At 40.1% G+C, this 13,672-nt stretch overlaps 1 protein-coding gene across 5 annotated transcripts in view; it reads left to right on the plus strand.

Annotated features, from left to right (window-relative positions):
* Positions 1–13,672, plus strand: part of cspp1a (centrosome and spindle pole associated protein 1a) — a 175,520-nt gene that overhangs the window by 19,711 nt on the left and 142,137 nt on the right. For 4 of the 5 annotated variants that reach the window (XM_087985950.1, XM_043689245.2, XM_043689243.2 and 1 more), the window contains one exon: positions 10,015–10,095. In XM_087985950.1, the coding sequence (XP_087842076.1) occupies positions 10,015–10,095 (81 nt within the window). Of the gene's footprint in view, positions 1–10,014; positions 10,096–10,794; positions 10,902–13,672 lie in introns of those variants that run through there. The other variant, XM_087985952.1, reaches the window with a different exon arrangement.

Consider the following 13,672-nt stretch of genomic DNA (forward strand, 5'->3'; position numbering starts at 1 on the left):
AGAGAGAGAGAGAGAGACTTAGAAATGAAAATGCAGATAAGAATATCTGCTGTTTAATTAAAAAGGGAAAAACATAAGGAAAATGAGTGTTAATGCTCTAGAGTGTGAGGATAGAGAGTTAATAGTAAATAAATAAATGGTGGTTGTAATGAATAAATATTTTGCTCTGTCTTCACCGTAGAAGATACAAAATCATTCCAGTAATGCCTGTAAGTCTGATCTTTGAAAGAAGAAACAAGCTTGGTAACATTACCAATATTAGGGAAGTAGTGCTGAGTAACTTGATGGAACTGAGAGTTGATTTCTCTGGGTCCGAATAGACTTTATGCTTGGATTTGAAAAAGGTGGCTAATGAGATTGTGGATATGTTGGTGTTAAATTTCCAAGATTCCTTAGACTCTGGCAAGGTTCTATCAGACTGAAAAGCTGCATGAAGGGAGGGAGGCAGAAGCTGTAGGGTAGTTAACTTGATGTTTGTTGCGGGAAAGGCGTTAGAATTGTTAGTTAAGGAGGTTATAAATGCGCACTTGGTAAAATTAAAGATAATTGAGAAGAGTCAGTATGTTTTTGTGATGGCAGTCCTGACATATGAGGAGAGATTGAGTTGTTTGGGATTGTATTTGTTGGAGTTTAGAAGGATGAGGGGGGTGGAATCTGAGAGACATGGTGGCTCAGTGGTGAGTACTGCTGCCTCACAGTGCCAGGGACCCAGGTTCGAATCCAGCTTTGGGCGACTGTGGAGTTTGCATATTTTTCCCTGTGTCTGTATGGGTTTCCTCCCATAGTCCAAAGATGTGCAGGTTATGTGAATTGGCCAGGCTAAATTGCCCATTGTGTCCAGGGTTGTGTAGGTTAAGTGCATTAGTCAGGGGACATGTAGAGCAATAGGGTAAAGGAATGAGTCTGGGTGGGTTACCTTCAGAGGGTTGGTGTGGACTTGTTGGGCCAAATGGCCTGTTTCTACACTGTAGGGATTCAATGAAAGGCTGGAATTATGATTACTTGGAAAACCATAGTTTGATTAGAAATAGTCAGCATGGCTTTGTAGGGGGCAGGTCTTATTGAATTCTTTGACATTGACAAAATGTAGAACTAGGCAGATAGGTGGCAGATGGGGTTCAATCTGGAAAAGTGTGAAGTGATTCATTTTGGAAGGTCAAATTTAAATGCAGAATACAGGATTGAAGGCAGGATTCTTGACAGTGTGAAGGAACAGAGGGATCTTGGGGACCATGTCCATAGATCCCTCAAAGTTGCTACCCAAGTTGATAGGATTGTTAAGAAGGCATATGGTGTATTGGCTTTCATTTAGCAGGGTGATTGAGTTTAAGAACTGGAAGGTAATGCTGCAGCTTTATAGAGCCCTGGTTGGACCACATTTGGAATATTGTGTTCAGTTCTAGTTGCCTCCTTTTCAAATGGTGTGGAGGCTTTAGAGAGGGTGCAGAGGAGATTTACCAGGATGCTGCCTGGACTGGAGGGCATGTCTTATGAAGAAAGGGTTTTGGAGTTTAGGCTTTTCTCATTGGAGTGAAGAAGATGAGAGGTGACTTGATAGAGGTGAACAAGCTAAAGAGAGGCATAGATAGAGTGAATAGTCAGAGACTTTTTTACAGGGCAGAAATGGCTATCATAAGGGGCACAAATTAAGGTGATTGGAGGAAGGTTTAGGGGAGATGTCAGAGGTAGGTTCTTTACATAGAGAGTGGTGGGTGCGTGGAATGCACTGTCAGTAGTGGTAGTAGAGTCAGATACATTAGGGCTGGAAATGTGTTGCTGGAAAAGCGCAGCAGGTCAGGCAGCATCCAGGGAACAGGAGAATCGACGTTTCGGGCATAAGCCCTTCTTCAGGAAGAAGGGCTTATGCCCGAAACGTCGATTCTCCTGTTCCCTGGATGCTGCCTGACCTGCTGCGCTTTTCCAGCAACACATTTCCAGCTCTGATCTCCAGCATCTGCAGACCTCACTTTCTCCTCAGATACATTAGGGACATGTAAGTGACTCTTGGATAGGCACATGGAAAATAGTAAAATGAAGGGCATGTCGGTTAGTTTGATTTTCGAAAAGGGTAAAAGGTTGGCACAACATCGTGGGCCAAAGGAGCTCTACTGTGCTGTATTGTTCTGTATTCTACCTCACAGAAACTAATAAAAGTCTAACAGGACTAGACAGGTTAAATGCAGGAAGAATGTTCCTGATGGTTGTGGAGTCCAGAACCAAGGGTCATAGTTTAAGGCGAAGGGGTAAACCTTTTAGGACTGAGGTGAGAAATTTCTTTACTCAGAGTGGTGAGCTTGTGGAATTCACGACCAAAACATTGTGTTTTAATGAAGAAGGTTGGTATGATTTGTGTGGCTAAAGGGATTGGGTATAGGGGAGTGTGGGATTAGGGTATTGAGCATGATCAGCCATAATCATAATAAATGGAGCAGCCTTGAGGGGTTGAGTAGCCTACTTTTGCTCCTATCTTCATTGCCAGAAGTCTCTCAACATCAGGCTTTCATTTAACAGGTTTATTTGAAATCAAAAGCTTTTGGAGCACTGCTCCTTTGTCAGGTGAAGTGCAGAAAAACACAGGCTCACAATTTATGGGCAGAGAGATCAAAAGATCATACAAATGTTGAGTGAAGTGTTGAAAAATAAGTCTCTGCGGGTGATGAAAAGTATCAGATGGTGTGAGTAAAGTGTCAACAGCCAAATAATAAGTGAAGGGGATGATCTATAATCCAATTAATTGAGGCAGAGAGATCATTACCAAAAAAAAGTAAGGTGGTGCTGGAGACAAAGCAAATAACTGGAATGACAAGACAAGTACAAGAGTTGCGTTGCTGAGTTTCTAATGAAAATAACAAGAAATCCAAAACTGTCGAGTCTAATTAGAGAAGTTAAATCGGAGTTCACGTTTTTGGTCCAGTGACCCTTCCTTGGAACTCACCAGACCTGAACTGTTAACTCTGATTTCTCTTCACAGATGCTGATTTACAATATCTGCAGTTATTTCAGCTTTCAGAAATTGATTGGGTGGGGGAGAGGGTATGTTATTTACAGGTAGGGGGTCGGTTAGGAAGTTGGAGGTCTTTAAAAATGAAGTATTGAAAGTTCAGAGACTGAATGTTCCTGTTAGTGTGAAGGGCAAGGCTTGTAGGTGTACTAAATGCTCGATGGCTTGAGAAATTGAGGCTCTAGTAAAGATAAAGTAGAGGACATATATCAGGTATCAATAACTGGGGTTGACCAAGTCCTTAGAGGAATATAATGGCAGCAGGAGTATACATTTACTGAGGAAGCCTCAGCCACTTCACTGGCCAGGGAGTTCCATAGATTCACAACCCTCTGGGTGAAGAAGTTCCTTCTCAATTCAATCCTAAACCTGCTCCCCCTAATTTTGAGGCTATGCCCTCTTGACCTAGTTTCATCCACCAGTGGAAACATCCTTTCTACTTCTATCTTATCTATTCCCTTCATAATTTTATATGTTTCTATAAGATTCCCCCCACATTCTTCTAAATTCCAATCAATATAATCCCAGTCTACTCATTCAGTCCTCATATGCCAATCCCCTCAATTCTGAAATCAACCTAGTGAATCACCTCTGCACCCTTCTAGTGCCTGTACATCCTTTCTCAAGTAAGGAGACCAAAACTGCGCAAAGTACTCCAGGTGTGGCTTCACCATTGCCCTGTACAGCTGCAAAATAACATCTCTGTTTTTAAACTCAACCCCTTTAGCAATGAAGGACAAAATTCCATTTGCCTTCCTAATTATCTGTTGCACCTGCAGCCCAACCTTCTGTAATTTCATGCTCAAAGCAAGCCAGGTGCCTCTGCAAGGCAGCATGCTGCAATTTCTTACTATTCAAGTAATTGTCCTTTTCACTGTTATTCCTACTGAAGTGGATGACTTCACATTTATTAACATTGTACTCCATCTTCCAGACTTTGCCCACTCACTTAAACTGTCGATATCCCTTTGCAAAGTTTCATAGTCCTCTGCACACTTTGCTCTACCACTCATCTTCGTCTCATCTGCAAACTTTGACACACTACACGTGGTCCCTAACTCCAAATCATCTAATATAAGTTGTGGAAATTGCAATCCCAACACTGATCCCTGAGGCACACCATTAGTCAGATTGCCAACCAGAATAGCACTCATTTATTCCCACTTTTTGCTTCCTGTTGGTTAACCAATTCTCTATCCATGCTAATACATTGCCGGTAATGCCTTGCATTTTTATCTTATGCAGTAGCCTTTTGTGCAGCACCTTGTCGAATGCCTTTTGGAAATCCAGATACACCACATCTACAATGTCCCGGTTGTCCAATCTCTTCGTAATGTCTTCATAGAATTCCAAAAAATTAGTTAAGCATGAACTGTCCTTCATGAACCCATGCTGTGTCTGCCCTACAAGACAATTTCTATCTAGGTGCCTTGCTACTTCTCCCTTGATAATAAACTCAAACATTTTCCCCACTACAGAAGTTAAGCTAACTGGTCTATCCTCGTCTTTTGTCTACCTCTCTTTTAAAACAGTGGCATCAGATTTGCTGGAACTGCCCCAGAGTCCAGTGAATTTTAGAAAATTACCACAAGTGCATTTGCTATTTCTCCCACCAACTCTTTTCGCATACTGGGATGTATTCCTTCGGGGCCAGGAGACTTGTCTAACCTTAGCTCCATTAGCTTGCCTAATTACTACTACTTTCAAGATAATGATTGTTTCCAGGTCCTCACCTAATTCCGTCTCTGTCAATTATTGGCATGTTATTCGTGTCCTCCACTGTGAAAACCGACTCAAAATACCTATTCAATGCCTTTGCCAACACCTCCTGGCCCACTACTAAGTCCCCTTCTCATCGTCTAAAGAACCAATGTTTACTTTAGCTGCTCTTTCTTGTTTTATGTATTTATAGAAACTTTTAATATATGTCTTTATATTCTGAGCTAGTTTTTCCTTATAATCCATCTTACTTTTCTTTATACTCAGGGAAATCAGGAGGGCAAAAAGGGGACATGAGATCGCTTTGGCAAGTAGATTTAAGGAGAATACAAAGAGATTCTATATGTATGTTAAAGGAAAAAGAATAAAGAGGGAGACTGTTCCCTCAATTCCTACTTTCACTAGCATATGTAGGTAACTTCAGCAAAGTGTTTGGCAAGATCCTGTATGGCAGACTGGTTAGTAATGTTAAATCCCATGGGATCAGGAGGCACTAACCAATTGGATACAAAATTGGCTTGAAGGAAGCAGATAGTGGGTGGTGGTAGTGTTTTAGGCTGGAGGCCTGTGACCAGTAGAATTTGAGTGTCTTATTGTGCTTTCACAGGACATTAGTGAGGCTATGTTTAGAATACTGCATACGATTCTGGTCGCCTTTCTATAGGAAGAATGCTGTTAAATTTGAGAGGGTGCAGAAAAGATTTAGGATGTTGCTGGGACTGGAAGATCTGAGTTTTTGGGAGAGGCTGAATAGACTAGGGCTTTTTTTCCCTGCAGCGTCCGAGGCTGAGGGGTGACCTTATGGAGGTTTATTCATGAGGGGCATAGCCATGATCATTTTCCGAGGTTGGGGGTATCCAAAACTAGAGGTCATAGGTTTAGGGTGAGAAGGGAAGGAATTAAAAGGATCTGAGGGGTAATGTTTCCAGGCAGGGGGTTTGGTTTGATTTGATTTATTGTAGTCACGTGTACCTAAATATAGTGAAAAGCTTTGTTTTGTGAGCAGTACAGGCAGATCATCGCAAACAAGGACATAAAGATCAAAAAGTGCTTAGACTGAGCAAGGTATAAGATTACACCGCACAGGTGGTGTGCATAGTAAGATAAACATTATTTGAAGCGAGAGTGCATTCATCAGTCTAATAATGGCAAGAAAGAAGCTGTTGTTGAACCTCTTGTTGCGTGTGTTCAACTTTCTGTATCTTCTCACTGACAGAAGAGATTGTAGGAGAGCATTACCGGTGTAGGTTACCGGTGAAGGAGAGATCTTTCATGTTGTTGGCAGCTTCTCTGCGGCAATCAGAAGTATAAATGGAGTCCATGGCTGGGTGGTGTGTGTGTATATGGAACGAGCTGCTAGAGGAAATGGTGGAGGCGGGTACACTGACAACATTTAAGTCTTCTTGATGGGTATATGATTAGGAAAGGTTTAGAAGGATTTGGGCCAAATTTGGCCAAATTCTGGCAAATTGGACTAGGCCAGATTGTTTTTACCCCCATGACTGCAGATGCTGGAAACCAGATTTTGGATTAGGGTGCTGGAAGAGCACAGCAGTTCAGGCAGCATCCGAGGAGCAGCAAAATCGACGTTTCGGGCAAAAGCCCAGATTGGGGTGTCTGGTCAGTGCGATTGAGTTGGACAGAAGGATCAATTTCTGTGTTGTATTGCTCTGTAACGCTAACAGATCAGCCATGATCCAGTTTAATGGTGGAGCAGGCTTGAGGGTTTGAATGGTCTGCGTTTCCTCCTAAATCATACGTTTTTATGAAATCCATCAGGGCCCCGGCACTTTTCAGCTCGCAGCTCCGAACATTTGCTCAGTACTCCCTGTGTGGTGATTTAATTGTCCTGAGTTCTTCCCTCTCTTCTATTACCTCATTTATAGCTCTTTCTGGGATGGTATTTGTCTATTCTGTGATCAGAACTCTCTTATCAATTCATCTACATGTTCATTATCTTGTTGGCTATTATTAATTCCGCAGATTCACTTTCTATAGGACCGATGCTTACTTTGTTGTCTCTTTTGAATATGTATCTACTATCTGTTTTGCTATTCCTCTCTAGTTTTGTATTATACTCTAATTTTTCCTTGTCTTTTGCTGTTTTTTATATTCTGTCTAATCTTCTGACCTGTGTTAAGACGGACCCGCGGGGTCCCGTCTTTGCGTGTTCTTTCGGAAGGAGAGACTCACACTGGCAACTATGGTTAGACGCAGACAGCCGTTTATTCACAGAATCTTAACTGGTACAACGAATCTACAAGCATGCATTCGTTGGAGAAGGCGTTCTCCCTTCTCGTTCAAACTTGACACAATTATATTTCGCGCTGCCTGGAGTCCCCGGTCAGTTCGCCTTCCCCATTGGTCCATTCATCTGCGTGCGCTGGGGATCCGTCCTATTGGCCGCATCGAAGTGCCTGTCCAGCTCCTGCTGTGCTTGACAATGGCTCAGCCATCCCCGGGAGCGGTTCCGATCCCGTATTCAATAGTTCATTGTTTCAAGGAATTACTATGCGTCTGACAGGCTAGCCATTTTCAATAGTTTCAGTTTAACTAAATTGACAATTACACTTATCAACTTTAGACTTAAATAGAGCCATTCACACTTAACAGTTACAGGTTCCGATAGAGCAATTCACACTTGTCTAACAGTTACAGATTCCGATCGGTTTCTTTATTAATCCCGAGTTTCGATGGGGCAATTGATACTGGCTGGTATTTACAGGCTCCAAGATTTAATTAACATTATGCATATCCCTTACAAGCTCCAGCCAGGTAGTCATGCAGTCACCAGCAGCAGCTCGCTTGACTGTTGTTAACCATTTCAGGGCTGGAACTAGAAGTGTCTGTTGCAGAACTCGTGTCACCCTCCCTAGCCCTACATTAAACACCCCAGTGAAATCTCCCCAACACCTGCTATCCATCTTCATGTAGTTATATATTATTTCTTGCATTTGATACCATCTTTAACCTTTTCAGTTAACCAAGGCTGCTAGATTATCCCCTTGGAATTTTACTTTCTCATTGGAATGTATTTGTTCTGTGTATTTTGAAACAGCCTTTTTAAATGTCAGCCGCTGCCTATCCATTGATCTATCTATCTCTTCATCCAGTTTGCAAATTCTCTTCAGCTAACACGGCTTACATATCTTCGTAATTGCCCTTATTTTATTTAAAGTACAGCTTTAGACCTATTCTTCAAACTGAATGTAAAATTAAATCAGATTTTGGTTATTGCTACCAAGAGGTGCCTTCACAATGAAGTCACTAATTCCATCTTGTATAATACCAGGTCTAATACATCCTGCTTTCTGGTTGGTCCAAAGTGCACTGTTCTAAGAAACTATCGTGAAACGTTCTATGGACTCTTCATCTAGGCTGCCTTTTTTCAGTTTATATGGAGATTAGAGACTCCCATGATTTCTATTCCATCCTATCATATATTTACTGTCAGTTGGCCTATATACCTCTTCTAGCTTTTACTGTTTCTCTTCCGTTGTGGATAAATCACCACAAGTTACCTTTAATTCAGCTACTTATTTAGAAATCTCACATAATTAAGTACTGGAACAATGATTTAAATGTTATTGCATGTAGCACCAAAAATAAGACCATTGAAGTAAGCAAGTTAAGCCTCACAATCCAACTTGGCTATTACCCGATTGGTGGTGGAAATTAGATAAGATTGCAACCAACAATGTCTGTTTCTGGATATGGCCAGGGTTTGATCCTTGTGCATTGTTGTTCTTCGAAGTTCTGCTGCTGATTTGATCTGGTGCATGATTCGTACACAATTTTCTCTCTTTCAAGTTTATGGTGTGACATTATTGTTGATTCTATTATGTTTTTTTTCATCTCCAACATTGATTACTCTTTCAGAGACTTCAAGTTTGTAGCTTGCCTTCTCATCAGAGGTACCTTGCCTGTTCCTTGGTATTAATTTTTTGATATTAACTATCTGTTTGAAACAGTCTGTCCTGCAATTAACCCCTTTACTTCAGGATATTCCTTCAGCAGGCAGTCTTAATTGCCCGTTTGTCACATGACAGTAGCTTATCAAGCAGTGTTAACTGTACTTCCCAGGAAACGGCTTGTTTATGTTGTATTGATTCCTTCTTCCCAGGGTTGGTTAATTAGAAGGTTGCTAAATTCCTTTATAACAGTTTGTCCTTGTCTCTTTTATGTTGAAACAATTAATTCCAGGGAGAGTTATGGGTGATTCTTTAAATCCATGAACCTATTAAAGTTCTGAAGTTTATGATGTCACACTGCGATATGCAAACTGCTTCTACCGGCTGATTTCTTGAACCAAGCCACACCTCCATCTTGGAGGTCATGTTCTTCTTAAATGTCATGTATGCTTCAATATTCTAGCCCCAGTGTATGAAAACCAAGTCACTGAACAACACACATTCTCAAATTGGACTGCCACTATTCTAATTCATACTCTAATTATTCAATGCTAGAATTTATTGTCTCCTCTTTTCTACTGATGTCCAATGTCAAAGCGTGTAGACTTTTTAGGCCCTTTATAGCAGGGCCACGTGGCACACTTAAGTGCAGTGACTGTGATAGATGAGGCTACCATCAAATCAAAGCAACATACTGCAGATGCTACCATTTTAAATAAAACAGAAGGCTCTGGATAGACTCCATAGGTCTGGCAGTGTCTGTGTGAGAGAAGCAGGGTTAATGTTACAAGTCCAATATAACTCTTCCTCAGAACCCTGAAGGAAAATGGATTAGGGTGTACATTGGAAATACAAACACAGGAGATTGACAATACCAATAATTTTGAGTTTACATTTTATATGGCGACTTTGAGCTAATATTTGTAAGTTGACTGGTTGTAGAAGGCTGTGACTTATTTTGTTTGGATTCCAAAAAACTTGAGAACCATTTCCTTAACAGGGTAAACAAAGAATTGTATGGGTGACACAGTGGTGAGTAATGCTGCCCCACAGCGCCAGGGACCCAGGTTCGATTCCAGCTTTAAGGAGGATGGAGTTTGCACATTCTCCCTGTGTTTGCATGGGTTACTGCCGATGTTCCAGTTTCCTCCCACAGTCCAAAGATGTGTAGATTGGGTGGATTGGCCATGCTAAATTGTTGTTTAGTGTCCAGGGATTTATAGATTAGGTGGAGTAGTCATGGTAAATGTGCACATATGGAGATAGGTGGAATGCTATTCAGAGGTTTGGTGCAGACTCAATGGGCCAAATGGCCTCTACTTGCACTGTAGGGATTCTTTGATTCTATGTTCAGTATTGATTTTATACTTTTGCTTGTTGCAGAAAAATTCTAGGACCACAAAGGAACAAGATTTGAAAGTTGAGAAGCTTTCGCTTCCTATCTCTGATAGAAAATCAGCTAAGGTATGTGTATAAAACAAGTTCATGCTAATTATAATGTAAATTTGTTCATATTAGCTCCTGAATAAATACGTGAGCTATAATTGCCAACTATTGGTATATAATGTTGCCTTTTTGTTTTGGAAAGGTTCAGTCCTTCTGAACACAGATCATTTAAATATGTTAGAAAAACAAAAATTATTGGAATTTCTCAGCAAATCTGGCAGCATCTGTGGAGAGAAAGGAGAGTTGATGTTTTGAATCCAGTGACTGTTCTGATAGCAGCTGACATGTCCAAGTACACTGTTCAGCAGCCTGCTGAAAAGCTGTGCAAAGTGCTGCTTCTCGCATTTTAATTTCTGTCGCAGAAACATAGAGACTACTTTGCCTATAAATTGGATTATGGCTTATTTTCTATCCCAATACTATTTTTCTGCTTTTTCCACATACTCCTTGATGTCTTTAAAATCTAGAACTGTATCTAGCACTTGTTTGAATATGTTCAGTGATTTGGCTTCCATAGCCTTCTGAGCTCAGGAATTTGGCAGGTTAACTGCCCTTTGAGTGAAGAAACATTTCCTAATCTTAATTCCTGGTTCTAGACTCTCCAAACTGGGAAAAAAAACTCCTCCCTGCATTTAGCCAGTACAGCTCTGTTAGAATTTTATGTTTCGATCAAATTCCTTCTCATCCTTCCAAATTCTTGTGATTACAGGTCCAGCTGAACCATTGTTTTCTAATAATACAGACCTACCATCTGTGGTATCAGCCTAGTGAACCTCCACTGCACTCCCTCTAAGGCAACTATATCCTCTTTGAATTATGGAAAGGTAAACTGCATGCAATGTTGCAAGTGTGGTCTATCCAAGGCCCTGTATAACTGCAGTAACCTATCCCTATTTCTGAGTTCAAATCCTCTTGCAATAAAGGCCAATTTCTATTTACCTTCCTAATTGCTTGCTGCACCAGCTTGTCTACTTTCATTGCCTGGTGTATGTGGATACAAATGTGGATAATATAACATTTGATCTGCCACACAATAAATGAAGATTAGAAAACCAATAGCTTTGACATTTCCTTAACACTAAGTTACCAGAGGAGCAATTTTGAGGTGCAGTCAACCAAAGTCTGAATCCAGTTCATCCATATTGGTAGAATAGAGGCACATTATCTATGTTTCTGATATCTGTGAAACATACTCTGTCCTTCCTTATGGATGCCAATCCCCCAACCCTCAAAAGCCCATGGTTAATCCCCTCAACTTGATCCTTGAAGAGTTGGTTCTTGATCCCCTTGAAGAGTTGTTTTAAAAGAAACACAGAAACTAGAAGCAAAAGTGTCCCATTTGGCCCTTTAAGCCTATTGTGTAATTCAGTATGATCATTGCTGATCCTCTATCTCTATTCATGTTCCTGCTTTCTTACCATACTCCTTGATGTCTTTAATATCTAAAAATGTATCAATCTCCTTGGATATATTCAGTGACTTAGCCTCCATGGCCTTCTTTGGTTGTGAATTCTAAAGGATGACGACTTGCTGAATGAAGGAATGTTTCTTTATCTTAGCCCTAAATGGCTTACCCCTTTTCCTGACACTGTGACCTGTAGTTTTGAATTCCCAACCAGGGAAAACATCCTCAAAGCGTCGAGGCTGTCCATCTCTATTATCTGTTTTCTCCCCTCTTTCTTCCAAACTTTAGGGAATATAGGCGCAGTCGAACTAATCTCTTCTCATTGGATAGTTCTTCTATTCCTGGTAAAAGTTGCTGTAGTCCTAAAGGACCATAGGGTGTTTTTCTCATTAGACTGGTGTGCATGAATACCATAATCCCTTCGTACATCTGCAGTTTCCGATATATTACCATTTAAATAAAACTCTGGCTTTCTGATTTTCAGACCAAGGTGTATAACTTCATATATATAGTCACATTATACTGCAGCTGCCATGCACACTCACTCAATTTGCCTGAATCATTTTGAAACTTTCTTGCATTCTCTCACACTTCTCAATCCCATCCTGTTTATTGCCGCTCTGTTTTCTGTCTGTCAATAAATATATTACCTCCAATCCTATATGCTTTAATTTTGCCCACTAGCTTCTTTTGAGACATATTATCAAAAGCCTTCTGAAAATCAGAATCCATTGGTTCATTCTTATCTGGATTTTTCTTGGAGGATGTCTACTACTTGCATCCTCCAAGAAAAATCCAGTACATTTTTAAAGCATGGTTTGCCTTTCATAAACCCATATATTGGCTTTATGTTATGTTAACATTTTTTAATAGACTGTTGCATTTTCCCCATTGCCAATGTCAGCTAACTGGTCTGTTATTCTCTTTTTATTTCTCTGTCTCCCTTCCTTTTTAAATAATAGATTTGTCACCTTTTAATCTACAGGAACAGCTCCAGAGTCTATAGAATTTTGGAAGATGACCACCAAAGTATTCAATATTTCCAGGGCATTTCCTTTAGTACTCTGGGATGTACATTTATCAGACTTTAACTCCACTAATTTCCCTAGCATTATTTTCTTACCAATACTGATTTTCTTCGATTTTTGCCTTCTCACTAGATCATGTTCCTAATATTTCTGGGAGGTTATTTGTGCCCTTTGTTGTGAAGAATGGACATACATGTTCAATTCTTCTGCCACTTCTTTGTTCCCCACTATAATTTTCCCAGTTTCTGATTGTAAGGGACCTATGTTTGTCTTTACAAATCATTTTCTGTCCACATGTAGAAGTAGAAACGTTCTATATCAGTTTTTATGTTACCTACAAAATTTTTATTCTTAGACTTTATTTTCCTTTTATTGACCAAACCTGCTGAATTCTAAAATCCTCAGGCTTGCTGCTTTTTCTGAAAATTTTGGCTGTGAATTTAATGCTATCCTAAATTTATTTTGAAGCCATGATTGAGCCACCTTTCCTTTTTGTTTATTTTTGTACCAGTCAGGAATGACTATTTGTTGAAATTCATGCGTATGTTCTCAAAGTAGCACATTGTCCATCCACAGTCAGCCATTTAATAAACTACTCCAATCAATCTTTGCCAATTTGCACCTTGTACCAGAACACACTTTTTTTGGATTTGATTACTTAACTTAATGCAGAATGCTAAGAGTGATCATGTTATGGTCACTCTTTCCCAAGGGACTCTACAGAACAAGATTGTTAATTAATCCTTTTCATTGCACAGTACCCAGTCTAGCATATATGTAAATTAAAGTTGCCCTTGATTACAGCTGTAACCTTATTGCAAACATCTCTGATCTCATTTAAAATCTTTTCTTACATCTCCATTACAATTTGGGTACAACTCCAAACAATGTTTTCTGCCCTTTTGATGTTTCTAATCTCTACATCATGGTTGTCTGAGCCAATATCCAGCTTTTTATTGCATTGATTTTTCCCTTACTAACAATGCTATCCTAATTTCTTAACCTGTTTGTCCATCCTTCCTAAATAACTAATACTCCTGGATATTCAGTTCCAATCCTTGGTACCTTGCAGTCATGTAACTGTAATTGCAACCATTCTATGCCTGTTTTTATCTGCGCTGCTAATTTATCTACTTTATTGCAAATGCTCTGTACATGAAGA

Source organism: Chiloscyllium plagiosum, unplaced genomic scaffold, assembly GCF_037043375.1.
Source record: "Chiloscyllium plagiosum isolate Xiang-an unplaced genomic scaffold, Cpla_swu_hap1 HiC_scaffold_4, whole genome shotgun sequence".
Taxonomy (NCBI): Eukaryota; Metazoa; Chordata; class Chondrichthyes; order Orectolobiformes; family Hemiscylliidae; genus Chiloscyllium; species Chiloscyllium plagiosum.